The 16,646-nt window shown below is 33.7% G+C and overlaps 2 protein-coding genes across 4 annotated transcripts in view; both read left to right on the top strand.

Moving 5' to 3' along the window:
• The window catches only part of LOC136032464 (uncharacterized), a 44,223-nt gene extending 38,182 nt beyond the window's left edge, over positions 1-6,041 (top strand). Inside the window, exon 5 of the mRNA XM_065712774.1 lies at positions 5,617-6,041. Coding sequence (XP_065568846.1) covers positions 5,617-6,041 — 425 coding nt within the window. The remainder of the gene's footprint in view (positions 1-5,616) is intronic.
• A 4,069-nt stretch (positions 6,042-10,110) lies between these two features.
• LOC136032161 (solute carrier family 35 member C2-like) overlaps positions 10,111-16,646 on the top strand; it is a 58,330-nt gene continuing 51,794 nt past the window's right edge. Inside the window, exon 1 of one of the 3 annotated variants that reach the window (XM_065712349.1) lies at positions 10,111-10,228. The gene's annotated coding sequence lies outside the window, so the exon portion shown is untranslated. The remainder of the gene's footprint in view (positions 10,229-16,646) is intronic. The other 2 variants (XM_065712347.1, XM_065712348.1) reach the window with 2 other exon arrangements.

The following is a 16,646-nucleotide window of genomic DNA, read 5'->3' on the forward strand; positions in this document are numbered from 1 at the left end:
AAGTGACATGGTACTTTCAGAAGGTAATTCTAAATTTGTACAGGAGTTTTCATTGATATGTTGCAAAAAATGCTGCAATAAAATTCACTTTAATGGGAGCAATCGAGAACATGGCGGCATTCTAATTGACTCCTATTAAATTTAAAAAGATTATTTTTTTCATTCTTTTAGTTTTTCAAATAAAAGAAAAGAGCTCCATTTAGCCAAACATGAAGAGAAATAAATTCAAATAATTTTCCAAGCGTAAAACTACCACAAAATACTGTCAGTGAATAAATGAAACTAAAATCGAGCAGAAATTACAATAAATAGCCAAAGCAAATTAAAGACGAGCAGAAATTAACATGAGTAGGGCTGATAACCCCCAAATAATAATAAAAAAAATAATAACCGTGGATTGTCAGCTTAATTGACATATGCTGATATTTCTTTGTTAAAGTTTTGATAATTTTTTATTTATGAAAGTAAAAAAGTGAAAACATTTAAAATTTATTTTCAGTAAAGCGCAAATAATGTTCTGGCCTTGGGAAGGCATGGAGGTTATCAGCCCCACTCATGTTAATTTCTGCTCGTTTTGACTTTGACTCTGCTATACATTGTAATTTCTGTTCGTTTTTAGTTTCATTTACTCATTGGTAGAGGTTTGTGGTAGTTTTACACTTGGAAGGCTATTTGACTTCTTTATTACTACTCATTTTCGGTTAAATAGAGCTCTTTAATTATCTTTGAAAACATTTTTTGTGGAAAGAAATATTGTATTAATTTCTGTTCATTTTTTATCGACATAGTCTTTTTCATGCAACAAAATGAAATCTCATATTTTTTTTTTTTTTTCTTGAAGAATCCATATCTGTGTTGCTATTTGTATATTGGAGAATTTTTTTTTCTATAATCTTTAATCCTGACACAAAGAGTATTTTTTATATTTTATAACTCCTGAAGTTAACCTGAAAAAAATAACTTAATATCATTCCCTAAATCTTCTATCTATGCTCTGTGACAACCTGGATACACTTACACTCTTTTTAATTGTTTAAATTGTAAGAGCAGAAAGTTTCAACTTAATGCCCCCAGTCGTTCTCGATATGTTGCTGAGGTGTCTTAGCGGCAACCATAAACGTATTACCTTTTGATTTAGTTTAAAACAATGTTTTGTTTTAAACATAATGGGCCAATTGCATAATTTCGGGGGGTTGACATGCCCAATATCCCTAAAGACATAGTTGCTGGACCGTTCTAGTATGCTGAACAAAATGGTTGTCTAAAAATTTTGACTGGATGCGTTTGGAAAATGAATGGGCTTAAGAGAAAGGCTGTTTGAATTAGCTCCTTTACAAGTTTCGATCATATTTCTAGTAATTACTGAGTGATGCTACCTACGATATTGCTTGTATGCTCTTTTGAAAACTCGCATGAATAAAATTGAAAATCCTCATAAACGTTCCCTAAAAGTTTCACCTTAATACCTTTTTTGTCATTAGTTACAGTAAATGTAGTGGTAGTATTAAAAATATGCACATAGTGCCTTCTGACTAGTTCAAAATCCCCCCAACTTACTCTTAACGGTCTAACTTAATAATATAAGTTGTTCTTCAGAATTACTTTGTCACATTTTTGAAAGTCCACATGCTCATAAGTTTTTTAATTTATTTCAACATCCGCCTAAATATTCCTTGAAAGATTCATCTTAATGCCCTTAGCTTGCACAGTCGCAATAGTTGTAGCAATATTAGTAGTAGTATGCGCATAGCACCTTTAGTTTCTTCAACACACTCTGAAAGTTTCAGCTTAGTACCGTCAATCATTCCTGAAGCATTTCTGATGCGTCTGCTTGACAGCCTTTTGTGGGCGTAGAGTGTTTCTAATTAGTTCCATACAGTTTCTATATATCCCAAATCTTTTGCCTTAATATCCCTAGTTTTAATAGCGGGTGTAGTAGTAGCAGTAAAATTAATTGTAGCAGCCTAAGCTTTAGTGGCAGTAGTAGTAATAATAGTAACAGTAGTAGTGGTATGAGTAGAAGCGGTAGCATTAGGATGCAAACATTTTCTTTTGGTTAGTTCAGCATCCTTCTCAACAAGCCCTGGTATTTTCAACTACACACACCAAACTGTTCCTAAGATATTGTTGTTACACCCTTTTGGCAACCTGCATACAGACGGCGTGTTGTGATTCAGTTCACCTTCCCTCCTCAAAATTACTTGAAGATTTTGCCTTCATAGCCTTAGGCATAGTTGTAATAGTAGTCACAGTAGTAGTATCGATATTACTAATAATAGCATTGAATAGTGGTAGTACTATTGGCATTAATAGTATTATCATATTGCCTTTTGGTCAGTAGAACATCCCTCTCATCAAGTCCTGGAAGTTTCAACTTAATACAATTAGCTGTTACTGTGACATTGCTGATATGTCCTTTTGATAACCTGTGCATGATTACCAGCAGTCATAGCAGCCCTTTATATACTTCTTGAAATTTTCATCTCAATAGTTATAACCTTACAAGTAGTTGCAATGGAAGTAGTAGCAGTGGTAGTAAATGTGGCAGTAACAGTAGGGTTAGCAGTAGTGTGCACATATTGCCTTTTGATGAGACGATCTTCACTTTTAAGCATTCTCTAAAAGTTCCAACTTAATACCAAAATCAATTTTTGAGATACGCTATTTTGACAGTGTGCATGCTCATAGCGTCTTTTGATTTAGTTCAAATTCCTCTCAACATTGTAAATGGAGTAGTTTGGTAGTAGTAGTGGTGATAGTAGTATTGGTAGCATGCAAATATTGCCTTTTTGATCATATGCCTTATCATTTCCTGAATTTTCCAAATTCATATACTCAGTTATTCCATTGTTACACTCTTTTGACTATCCGTATAACCATAACGTGTTTTGATTTAGTTCAACACTCTCTTTGACATTCTCTGAAAGGCTCAGCTGAATGCCCTTTGTCTTCTTTGAAAGTAAAGTTCAAATATGCATACCTTTCTAAATAACATCTACCAAGTGTAAACTATGAACGAACTGCCTAACTTACAGCCCTTGTCCTGAGGACTGTGAGGAGGTTTACATCCCCAAAGGCATTATTACTGAACCTTTCAACAAGGCTAGACAAAATAAATATCGTAAAGTTTAGATCTGATATGTGTTGGGGAATGATAGGTTTGGGGGGGGGGAGCTGATTGCCATCCATTCATTTTTGACTCTTAAAAAGGGCACTAAAACTTCCGACTTCAAATCAAATGAGTTCCATCTGACTGAAAGTTTATACGACACCCCGTTCCATAAAAGCCTTAAATGCACCGAGGCATAACCAACAACCCTTGCCCATGTGCTCTCGGGGATTTGGTCTATCCTAAAAGACATTCTTATATGATTTTTGGACTATTGGTAATAAAATGGCTATTTCACAATTTCAATTGAAAACGTTTGGGGAAAAGAGGATGTCAAGGTGGGGGGGGGCTAGCTGCTCTCCATCATGTTTGAATCTCAAAAGGAAACTAGAACTACACATTTTCAACCAAATGAGCCTCGTCTAAAGTTCACACGACCACCATTTCCATAAAAACCTTAAATGCCCCTGGGGCATAACTTTCAACCCTTAAACCAAAGACTCATGGGGGTTCTGTCAACTCCAATGGCCTGATTATATGATCTTTGGACTGTTTTTGAACAAATCGCTACCTCAAAATTACTATCGGATGCATTTGTGGAAAACGCGACGTGAGCGGGAGGGGGGCTGCCTCCCGATCACATTGACTCATAAAAATGTCACTAGATCATCTGATTTTCAATCAGATGAGCCTCCCCGCGGAGTTTTTACGACCACGCTTTCCATATATGCCTAATATTCCTTCGGGGCATAACTTACAACCCTTGCGCTAGAGACTTTGGGGGTGGGGTGTATCCTCAAAGACATAATTTCTAGACCTTTCAACTACGCTGAACAAACTGACTATCTCAAACTTTTCATTATATGTGTTATGGTAATCGATGAGCTTGGGGGGAGGGGGGCTTGCTACTCTTCATTCACTGAATGAAGGGGGGTAGTTGCGCTCCAATCACTTTCGACTATTAAAAAGGGCGCTAGCCTGACCTATTTCCAGTCGAATGACCACTCTTCAAAGTTTTTACGACAACTCCATGGATAGGAAGTGCCCTGGTCTAAGACCGAAAAAAAAATACATTGTGCCCACATCGTTCTTTTCTTAGGCATCGCTATTGCGCTGCCTATGATTAAAAGCTCATGGAAAAACGTAATCCCGGTTGATTAAAAAGGTTCCGAAATCGACTATAGAATAGTTCTTCTAGTGCCTATTTGAAGCCTCTCCACTAATTTCATATACCTCGTAAATTGTTTTATATTATTGTGGAAGATCACTATTGCTTTGGTTGTTGTTTATTTTTTAGGAAAACCCAAACCATTCCGTAGGTTGGAAACGGTAAGAAGCAAGAATTAGAAAGACTGTTGAGATTGCGGAAAAGAGCAGGAAAGCTTGAAAAATTTCAATTATTTTTCCACAGTTCTTATTAAAATGAAAGTTAAGGGAAACAGAAATTGTCATAGCTAAGCGGCCATTGACATTGAGATTTAGCTAAAGGTACTATTTTTTTCAGCACCGAGACTTCACTAACGTCAGACCTTTATTAAACCCAACAAGATTTACCTGACTGGTTAACTGAGGCTAGGTAAGATACTCGTCATATATATTTTTTTTTTCTATACAGGGGAGAATTGATAATGAAGTTCTATGACTAGACCACCTTAGCTAGATAAAAAAAAGAAATAAACCGAATTTTGGAGATGTCTTCAGAACTCAACTAAATCTTATTGTAAATGTTCGTGGCGTCAACTTAGATCTCAGTGTGAGCTAAATCTTATTCCGACTAAATCTGATATAAATTGCTTACAGGTGACTTAAAATCTGACTCTTGTGGAACATGAAAGTATCTCTTTAAAAAGCTGAATTTAAAATTCAGCATCTTGATATTTTCAAGAAAGGATTATTAAAAAAATTTAAAAATTCGAACATTTTTGCTTTACTGCAAGGTGTTCCACTCTCATTCTATTCATATTAGGTATATTATGAAAACTAAGTGGGAAACGTAAACACTCGTTTATATCGGATTGCTTCTTTGAGTTGGAAACAAGTTCTAAAGCTGTTGTCCTGCATATCAGTTTTTCCTGGTTTTTCAGCGAAAGTTCTCTTAGGACAAGCTGAGGTTTTTGATCTGTGATAGGTATTATGATCTCATAATTGGAACTTCTATTAATTTTTCATGAAATAAAATTTTCTTCGGTGACTTTCAATTTTGGAATTTTTGTTTTGCTAATTTTCTAAATTTCGGCTTTACTAAAATGTGCTAATTAACACGTTCTAGCTCTATTAAGACGAATAGCGTCGAGTGTTTAACTCTATATTAACCCTTCGAGAACACAAGCAAAACTTGTTTTGTTTATGTGTTTTTTTATGAGGTTTATTTTATGTGTGTACATCCTGGATTACCGTTCCAGAGCGTAAAACCTTTTGGGGGGAGGAGTGAAAATCTGAAAAAAAGTGCAGTTTATATTAAGAATAAAAGAAATATAGGGAAAGTCGTAATAGTATTAAAATTCTAGAGGGAGTATATAGGTCTGAAGACCCTGTTATGCATACAGGATATTTGTTGGAGTCAATAAATATATTTGCTATTACATGCAAGTCTTTAAAGTTCGTGATGAATCATGTCAAGGAAAGTAAACTTGATTTTATAGTTCTTGGTGACTTTAACACGGATTTGGATGAACAAAGTTATCAATCCCAAGAAATATTGGAGTGCATGCCCCCTTACGTGATTCTGAAGAAAGATTTATCATACTCCTACATCCATCAATCTGGTAGTGTTTCTAACATTGATCATATAATCAGTTCGTCACAGCTAGAATGCTCGATTATTCATGTTGGTATTGAGACTGATGACATTGACCATCTATCGCTTTCATTTACTACTAAACTGAAACGTAACCTTTGCAATGTTGCCCTATTGCAATATTGGGTATTCTAAATGGTTTAAATGTAGTAATTGGAAAAGAGCCGATATTACTTTATATATATTGTCTTTATCTACATTGTTTAATTGTATTCATGTGCCTTATCATCTACTCCAATTGCAAGTAAAGGGTAGTAAGCGTGATCTTGATAGATATTATGATGATATAATTAGATATATGAAAGAAGCTGAAATAATTGCGGTTACCGAAGAACGTATTCGTCTAAAAACGCGGAAATCTATATAGGCTGCCGATTCTGAATTAAAGAATTATAAAACTAAGGCAAAACTTTGGCTTCGAATTTGGGTTGATTGTGGTAGACCTACAAAGGGGTCTGTTGCGGATATAAAGCAGAAAACAAAGAATGATAATTAAAAAAGTACCTTAAATCCATTCGTTATAAGGGTATGGAATTTCCAGCCTCTAAAAAGGATTGGTCTAAATTGATCAATTCTGAGAAGCTGGATAAAAGTGATCTTTATAATAGTGATTTGACTTCTAGTTCAACTTGGTATGTTTACTATCCGGGAATTTTTTCCAAAATTAATTTTTTCATGCAGTCACATTATTCTCGGTTACTTTCTAAAGTTCTTCCGCCTTCGCTTCATCAAGGCCATATTATTCCAGTATCAATAACTGCTGTTGAAAATGCAATTAAGCAACTGAAATCTTCATTCATTGATATTGATGGTATTAGTGTAAATAATATAAATCCAAAGTGTGTTGTTCTTTTATTTCATTTGCAGTTGTTGCTCCAAATGTGTTAACATCTTCTCTGGTTCCGGATAGCTTTCTTTGTGGAACTGTCACCTCAATTCTAAAGCGAGGAAAACTCCCTTCTCAATGTTCATCTTATCGCCCTATAACCACTACGTGTAACTTGAGTAAGATCCTTGAATATATTTTAATTCCTCATTTAAATGAAAATATAAATTTTGGATCGAATCAATTCGGGTTTCAATCTGGTATCGGTTGTCAACATGCACACCGTGTTCTTTCCTCCGCCCTTAAGAATAGCATGGCTGAGGGGTCACCACTTTATATATGTACTTTGGACCTTTCTAAAGCTTTTTACAATGTAGTTCACAGTCAAGCTTTTTTTTTTCCTTTTTAATAATGGTGTAAATCTTTCAGTCATTTTTCTTCTTCGTTTTTGGTAGGAGAATTCTTTCCTCCGAATTAATAAATCTGGATCTCCGTTTGTCCGTTTATGTCGAGGTGTCAAGCAGGGAGGGGTTTTATCACCTAGTATATTCAAATGTGCATTTCTGGTATTTTAGATGAAATTAGATCAAATTATTTTATTGGACTCCCAGATGTTTCTTATCTTGCTTATGCAGACGACCTTTTACTTTTGTGTAAAAATAAGCAAGGTCTCTCATTTATGGTCTCAAAAGTTTCACGTCTATTTTCTAATATTAGTCTTTCTCTTAATGTTGAGAAATGTGAATTTCTAGTTTTTAATGGTCCGACTTCCTCTAATGCTCCCTTGGCTTGTCGCGGTTTTTCTATACCATTTGTTTCCACCTTTCGATGGTTGGGTATTACTGTTACGAATTCAATTTCTTGCCTACGGCAGTGCACTGTTCGTGATGTTCAAAAGAAAATTCAAATGGGCTATTCTAAGATAGTTGCTAATCGAGGGAAGTATAATAGACGTGCACTCGGTAGACTATATGCTACATTCTGTCCTTTATCTTTCTGGTCTTTATTCCCTTCTAAAGAAAAAAGATGTTAATCAGATTCGGACTTTTTATTTCAGATATTGTAAATTCTTACTTTATCTCCCCCCTTGGTATAGCAATGGGAAGATAATTCGTAAGTTTGATGTCCCTGATATAAGTGCAAAGTTAGCCCTCCTGCATGGAAGGTTGTCGGAATCAGCTTTTATCGTTTATCGCCTCATCATCCTTTGGTCCGTCTGTTCGGTTAATCTCATTGTAGCATAGTATTATTATTATTATACTTACCTTCTCTGACACAGATTAGCGAAATAATACGGTAAATCCAGATTCAAAATACCAAGTTCAAATCTACTTTTTTTTCAAAAATTTTCCTTTTTAAACACAAATTTTCCTTGTCACACTAGGGACACTTTTTGTTGGAAAAGCAAAAAAATAAAAAATCATACAGACAGGCAAGTGTTAACTTAATCAAAAATGGAGCTGAAGTGTATTCTTTTCGAAAATAAAATTTGTCCAGTTGCCTTTAAAACGCCTTAGTTTCGAAGATAAAACCACCAGAAACCAAATAACGTTGAACATTTCTAAAACATTATATATCTCTTTGGTAACTTAGTGTATAGTTCTGTGTATCTTTCAGACAGTTAGTGGTAAAAAACAGTAAGTAAGGTTAACTCGGCCCAATAGTAACCGAAGCTCTAAAAAACGGAATTTAATATCAATAGAAACATTAAAAGATTGGCTTTTCATGCTGATTGATTAAAAAGAAAATACACAAAATAAGTTTTTCAAGGAAAAGTAAAGAGGTACATTAAACCAAAAATGAGCAGAAAAAAAGTCTATACGATCACCCTTCTTATATAAACATTATATCCCCCAGGGCATAACTTAGAGCCCTTACAATTTTCCGACATAAAACTATCACAAAACCATCAATAGATAAATGAAACCGAAAACGAACAGAAATTCCAATGAAAACAAGTCCAACCCAAAACGAGCAGGAACTACGATATTGTTTTGCTTTTTTTTATTCTTGTTTCCTTTCCCAAGGGTGACTGTATCGAACAAATGGTCCTAGAAGAGCGGATGAGGGCTCATTCAAACGAGAAACAAAAATTCTAGTGTCCTTTTCAAGTGACCAAAGAGATTGGACTGAAGGGCAACTAGCCCTCCTCCCATGCCCTTTTTCCCAAAGGACATTCGATCAAAGTTTTGCGATCAGAATTCTACACTGAGGGGGGAGGGAAGGAGATTTCCTAGTATGACTTGAAAAACGGTCAGAAATTAAATTTAAAAAAAAAGAATTCTTTAAAAGAGAAAGTAAGGAGCAACATTAAAACTTAAAACTAATAAAACTATTTTGTAGATGATTGATGCTGCCTTTTTCTCAGCCCTTGATCTTTACGCTAAAGTTTACCCTTTCTCACAATTTTGATGAAAAACCTCTAAACGCACAAGGGCCTTTGAATTTGAATGAGAAGTATTTTAAAGGACTTGAAAAGTTTGGTGTTAAGAGCGAGCGTTGATTAAGGGGCAGTTCCCTCATACTCGGAATAATTTCTGCTCGATTTCAGTTTTAATGTTTCCTCTTACTTCCAGTTGAAAAAAAAACCTTGTTTTAAGAACTGTAAAAGATTTTTTAGTTTTGTTGTTTGCTCGACAAGATTTTTCATATCATTTCTGCATTAAATCAATACCAACTATGTCCTAAATAGACTGAGGAGAGGGACATTACCGTTAAATTGAATGCTGAGTTTAGGTTTTTTTGCACCCAGAACTGTTAGTTACCCATTTTTCCTTCGATTGTGGAGTGATACGGGTTAAATACAGTTGAACCAAATCTGTACTCTTTGGGGTGGTGACTTTTCTGAGGATGTAATCTTCCTACCTTATTTAGAAGAGGAGCCACAGTAGAACACTACCTGAGGTCAAAGTTATGTATTCTCTTTAGAATTGTAGTAAATAATTACCGAAAACTCAATCCCATATGCAAGTTTTGATTTTGCGGCTGTTTTATTTAATTTTCTGTTTTGGTTTCTGTTTTTAATTTCTTTTGAAGAAGTTGTAAAAGTATCATACGCTCTAAAAATTAGAAATAAAAAAAAGCTTTCTCAACTGAATGTAACATGCACCAATAATAATAACTTAGTTCTTTTGATTTTCCTTCTGAAAAGAAGGAAACGATTGAGGATTAGAAGACATCAGGAAGAAATTTTTTATGATCAAGATGAAATTCAGTGCCGTTTTTTAATCGGCATCAAAAACTAGAAAGTATTTCAAGCTTGAAGCGCTGTCATTTTCTTTGCAGTTCGGTGTCAATTTGGCAAATCGGTGCTGAAAAAAGCTACGTATATCCGGCTCTTGACAGGCTTTTCGCCACCAATGTGCCATAATTAAGTTTGATCTAGTGACATCTAACATTTAATTTGAAATAAAGTTTACCCTACCCAGCTAGAAAATTGTCAGTTCAAAGTTTCAAAAAAAAAGAGAAAAAGAAATTAGGTAAACAAAACTTTTAGGTATGAACCCAAGGCAACAAATATAGCCTGGGTATTTCCAAGCTATTTTTTTCTGTTCTTGTTTCTAGGGCATAGATTACAGTTATACACCTATCGGAAATCTCACAAAAAAAATTATTTTGTATTAAACCAACTGCTGATGAATAAAGGTGACAGAGGAGGGTTTAACTTCTTTGAAAGAAATGCCTTGTAAAAGGCAAAGATCTTTCCATTACTGACATAGAGAAGCCTTTTTTAGGCTTATGTTGTTTTCAAATAAAATAATCACTTTGTTCAGAAATTCAATTTAGGCCCTGAAAAGATGATATATTTTCTTCTATTTTCAAGATTATATAAAAAGTTAAGTACTGGTTTCCCACTTAGCATTTGATTACAAACCCATTTTTGTAAAGTTGTATAGCCTAATCCACAGGCACTGACTATTCACAGTTCAGTTGGATAAAGAAATTTTGAAATTGATTTTACCATATTGTACCTTTTCTTCTCTTTTTAGGCCACTTGTTCTGTTACAAAATGACATCCTACAAAGCTATTTTACAAAAAAAGGTGTAGACTAAGCATGGCAAAAATAATAGTTTTGTTTATCCATTTGGGTTATGAATAATCAGTGCTTATGAATTATAAAATTTTAAAAAAATGGATTTATGATCAAATGGTTAGTTTTAAACCAACTTTTTACCCTTTTTTATAACCAAAAGTTAGATAAAAGCTATGATCTTTGAGGGTTCAAAATTGAATTTCTGAGTAAAGTGATTATTAGGCTATATTCAAAAAGAGCATAAAACACCATTGGTAAATTTTGATCAGTTCATATTATTGACCTACAAATAAAGCAAACATACCACTAGACACTATTTTTTATGAATTTAATTATCACTTTTCTTTCAAATTCAGTTTTAAGCCTTTTTTAGACTGTTGATAGTGATAATTTATTTCCATGTCAGTTGGTATAAAAAGGGTTAAATATTGATTTCAAACTTACTGTTCTATTATAAAATCCATTTTGTTAAAGTTATATAATCTGCAAGCATTGATTTGTCACAATTAAGCTAGATCTAAATTCAAAATAATTTCTCTTTTTTCCCATCTGCCATGTTTCTTCTGTTGGCTTTGATATTTTTTGACATATAAGCCAAGATGGAATGGTAGTTTTGAAGTGGCCTAATAGAATGAGAAGAAAACATGGCAGATTTGTTTGGAATTTTTTTTGTTCAACTTAATCTCAACAAATCAAAGTTTATGAATTATACACATTTTACAAAATGGATTTATAATGAAATAGGAAGTCTGAAGCAAATTTTATAACTTATCTTGGTAAAATTATGACAGTTCATATAACTGACTTACCAATAAAGTGAACATACCACTCAATGCCTTTTTAGTATTCTTCACAAACATAATAATTGCTTCTACTGCAAATTCAATTTTAAGCACTTTTTTAGCTCTTAAAAATGACAAATTTTCAATTAAAGTATGAGTTATTGCTTGTTTTTGACAAAATAATGCTACATTTTCTCAGTGCTAAAATTATTTATAATAAGGTTTGGTTAGGTCAAAGTGCTTAAATTTGAATTTGCAGTAGAAGCTTTTAGATTGATTGATAAACTTTTTATTTTCACAAAAATTTTCATGGCACTGCCAAATTTCTTTTGTATGGTCACATTAATAAACAATGCAAAAAAACAAAAAACAACAAAGAAAACAAAATTCTAATCAATCTTCCTGACTTTTGTTATACATTTTTACAAAACCAGGTATAAAGCTCTTTGCTAACTGCTGGTGGGCACAGCATACTGGCTCAAGTGTCACAATAGGCACTGCAACCCTGTGTGGGAGTCATTTTGTTGTGGATTGAGGGGGGAAAAGGGTTTTGTGGATTAGGTGGCTCAGAGATTTTCTTCCAAATTCCTGCAGAGTTTCTCTCTTCTTTTTTCTAGAGTTTGCATTTTAAACTTTGTCAGCAGCTCTTCATACAACATTTCTGCCTACTTTGAAACTATCACTAGAGCTCCTTTCTGAACTCCTTTGAGCCTGGCACTTCACTCAGCTGTCAGTCCAAAATGCCATACAGAAGCTGCATATTCCAGAATTGGGTTAATAAAAGATGGTAAATATTTGGAGGAGGTGATCTGGAGGGGCACTATGTTTCAAAATAAGCTTGATCAATTAGAGGGGGGGGTCTAGTGGTTGCAAAATTAGGGGGGGGGGGTAATATCAATTATCTAGATAGATGGATAGAGAAGCAATTGGGGGAGGGGTGATATCAATTATCTAGATAGATAGATAGAGGAGCAATTATTATATTCATAAAGAATATAAAAAGGCATCAGTGGTATGTTCACTTTATTGGTAAAGTCAGTTATATGAACTCTCATAAATTTACCCCCATTTTTATACAAAAAAAAATAAAATGAAATTATTATTTTAAAGGGTCTTAAATTGGCTTAAAATTGAATTTGCTAGAAAAGTAATTATTATACTCACAAAGAGCATAAAAATGGCATCTAGTTGTATGTTCATTTGTTTTTTGGTCAATAATATTAACTGCTCAATATTTACCAAACCATTGAGTGGTATGTTCACCTAACTTGTTGGTCAGCAATGAAAATATCTCCACTTTTACTTAAATAAAGTAAAAGCAGTATGCTACTTTTGGGTGCCTTATCTTATAGTAATTCCAAATATCATGGCTGCTTTTCTGACAATAAACCCCACCTTTATGGTTCCATGTACAGCTTTTTGAATAGGTGTCAAACTGTTAGAAAACACTAAAACAATTAAATTATTGCTTAAAATGTACTACATATTTATATTAATCAGATTATTTTGTTGTGTTTCATATGTTCACATTTTAACTCTTTTAAAATAGTATTTTAATCCAATATTCAATCAGTCACCTAGGTTAAACTGGATATCTTAGAATCTACACAACAAATATTCATTATACAATGGATCAAAACATGGCAACAACAACAAAGAAATATATTGTTAGGGCTACGGCTGGGTCCATCAGGGAGAGAGCACTGTTCACTCGTAAGGTTATTTTAATTACCTTAATTTGCACATTGGAGCAGAATAAGGTCCAAATGTTGGATCTGTTTGGCTCTGTTGTTGAGATGGCACTTTATGCAAAATATAAAAAAACATGGCTGTGACTCTGCTTACAGCCCAGTGAGATGCCTCCCAACTATTAGTTTGCTAGGATAGATGTGATTTAAGCTCACTTGTTAAGAGTGACCACAGATAGGTATAATCAAGGGGACCATTGTGCTGAACAAGAGCATACTATAAGGTATCTAACAGTATAACTTATTTATTGAAATATTTCCTTCAGAAGATCCCTAAGTCTCAACTTTCACTGAAATAAGTACAAAAGATAATGGCAAATCTGCTAATTTCAATTTTCTCAGTTGATTTGCTAGAAAAAAAAAATGCATTTTATGCACCTTTAAGACCTTAAAAATAAACAATATCCTAAGCCTAAGGTAAGATACTCAGTATTTGGATAGGACATCACCACTTTAACAGTTCTACTCACACAATCTCTATTTTACCATCTGGAAAGTGGCTTATTTGACCATTAAATTCTCCTAAATCCTCTTACTAAGTATTTGATTAACTTGAATATTTTAGCCATATGTACCACAACAAATTTAAATGCTCTTATAGTCAACAGTCAAGCATAATTCTGGAAGTGGGAACTTAAAGATAAAACAAGGTATCTGCCATTGTCAACTTCAGGACCCCTTACCGTATGCGAGACGTACAGGAGCCAATCACCCTGACTTTTGGGAATGATATTATACCACAAGCTACTGTGGTGAAATTTCTTGGTGTGTATCTTGACTGTTTTCTTTCTTTCAAACCGCATATAACTCACACCCGTTCCTTAATCCTCCGCCAGTCTTCAATGTTGCACCGGATTAACTCATTTCTTCCTCCTGATATTATGGTTTCTCTTTATTATGCTTTTATTTATCCTTACCTTTCTTATTGCTGCTCTGTCTGGGGTAATAATAATAAATCTCTTCTCTGCTCACTTCAAAGAGCCCAAAATAGGGCAGTGAAGGCTACTTTTCTTCTCCCTCGGCTTTACCCTTCCTCTGATCTTTATAATGATACTGGAATAGCTCCGCTGGATCATATTATAGGTAAAAGTACCCTTTATTTTGCGCATTCTGCTTTTCTAGGTACTCTCCCACCGCCCCTACAGCAGTTTTTCTCACGGACAGGCTCAGGTAGGTACTTTTCTTCTTTACGTAATTCTTCTCGACGATTTATTTTACCAAAACGATCTTCTACAGCAAGCCAGAGGTCTCCAGTATATCAATCAATTCTATTATGGAACTCCATCCCTTCGGATGTCCCTCTTTTTCTTTCTGCAAAGGCATTATTTCGTCGGGTATTTCCAATTCAATAATTTTTCTCTCTTTATTAATCCTTTCCTAATTTGTATGTCTCTTCTCTTCTTTTAAAATCATTTTCAGCTATATGTTAATCTCCTTCTAAATCTTCTATCTGTTAAATATCCTATCTATTCAATGTCCTTGTCTTGTTCCAGTGTTTTTTTTTTCTTGTTTTTTTTTTTTTTTTTTTTTTTTTTTTTTTTTTTTTTTTTTTTTGTATATATTTTATAGTAGTGTTTTATTCTTGTTCTCTGTGGTCCATTACAAGCAAAGCTTCTTGGGCCTAGTAACCACTTTACTTTTGTAATAGTTTTTTCTTTTAGTATTAATAAATTGATTGATTGATTGATTGATTGATTGAATCACTGACAGATTCTATTGTGGATACATTAAATCTAAAGGAAGTGTCATGAAAGAGAATAATTGCCTTTAAATAGGCTAGGATACAAGGGTAATTTTGTTTAAGTTTAAAGTTAAAAAAAGGTTTACCTGGGGGGTAGTCAGCCAGTCTTAACTAGCACAGTCCCAGCCATCAGCCAATCCTAATCTCCTGCATAAAAAATTATTCATTTAAAATTTATTCAGAGATTCTAACTTATATACAGAATAAACTAAGTTTTGCAGTAAGAATTTATTGCCAAAACAAATTTCCATGGGTTGGGCCATGTTACCCTTTAAAATGGCAGCATATTAAAGCAGAAAGTGCACCATTGAGGTTGCTATTGTTAAAAACCTTAAACTGGAGACTTGCAGTCCCCATCATGAGCAGCAAGGAAAATAACTTTTTTGTAATGATAGCACTGATGTACCTCCTCTTTTTTTCCCATGGATTATATTGTGCCAGTAGCTGTAGAACATTGGCAGAGGGTCAGTTTGAGTCATCTAGAGCCTTTTTAAGTAGCAAATGAGATGATGCCAGAATAATGTGCTGTTTGTGCCACAAAGTGTCAGTTTTTTTTACCAAAAAAGGGAAAATTTCCAGGGAATACAAATTCTAAGACAATCAGCTGATCTTTTGTGGTTTACAACCCTATACTAGTAGTTTCTGGTTCAAATCTTGAAAAACAAGGAAGATTAATTTTTTTTTTTTTTTTAATGGGTTGCAGTAATATGTCTCTTTTTTCTCTGGCAGTAGTAGGAGCTTACGTTGAGATTGTTAGCTACATTAAAGCTACCTTAATGGCTTATTAAAAAGCTACTCCTCATATTTACATGCTTTTTATAAATTAATCTTCATATCTCCACTATAAAGTGCCATTTGATTCCATAAATCTCATTTTGGTATCATCTCTATAGTGTTAAAACTGGGAAGCATAACAAGGAAACCAATGTTATTTATACACCCAAGACTTAATTTTAGGTTTCCAATCTCCCTTCTTATACATTATTTCCCTCCCCCGGCCAGCATCCTTTGTGTGAAGAACTAAAAAAAAACTTATTTGAAGAAAAAACCGCATAAATAAAAAAAATCCTGTATTTACTTTCATTTTTATGAAAATAGTTTGAATTTACTATCTAAAACTTTGTCAAAAATAGCAGGTGTAATACACCTGTTAGACTCTTTATCTATGTGACAAAGTTGTGCATATTTTGCAGGAAACATTAAGGGAGATAGAAAGTTGTGAAAATTGTTGTGTTCATTTAAAAAAAAACTAAAAGTTGATTAAACAATGTTTTGGAAGTAAAAAAGCAAAGTTGAAACTTAAACAAACAGAATTAGTGTTTGACAGAATGCAACATATATATAAAAACAAGCCCATATTAACTGACTTGTGATATTTCCACATATTTGAAGAACTCTAAAACTTAGCTCTCTGCTTTAAAACTGAGATTCCTTGAATTTTTAGAAAAATATAATACTAAAAGCTATCAAAAATTATTTTATGTAATTCAAGAAGTATATATAGAAGTAAAACAGATGAAAACTTCCAAAATCTGCTTGAAATTATGTTAGATATTTCCCAGCCCTTCTGTCTAAAATGGGTGGCTGGATAAACTTGGGAGGGACTCAA

This window comes from Artemia franciscana, chromosome 10 (genome assembly GCF_032884065.1).
Source record: "Artemia franciscana chromosome 10, ASM3288406v1, whole genome shotgun sequence".
In the NCBI taxonomy this organism is placed as follows: Eukaryota; Metazoa; Arthropoda; class Branchiopoda; order Anostraca; family Artemiidae; genus Artemia; species Artemia franciscana.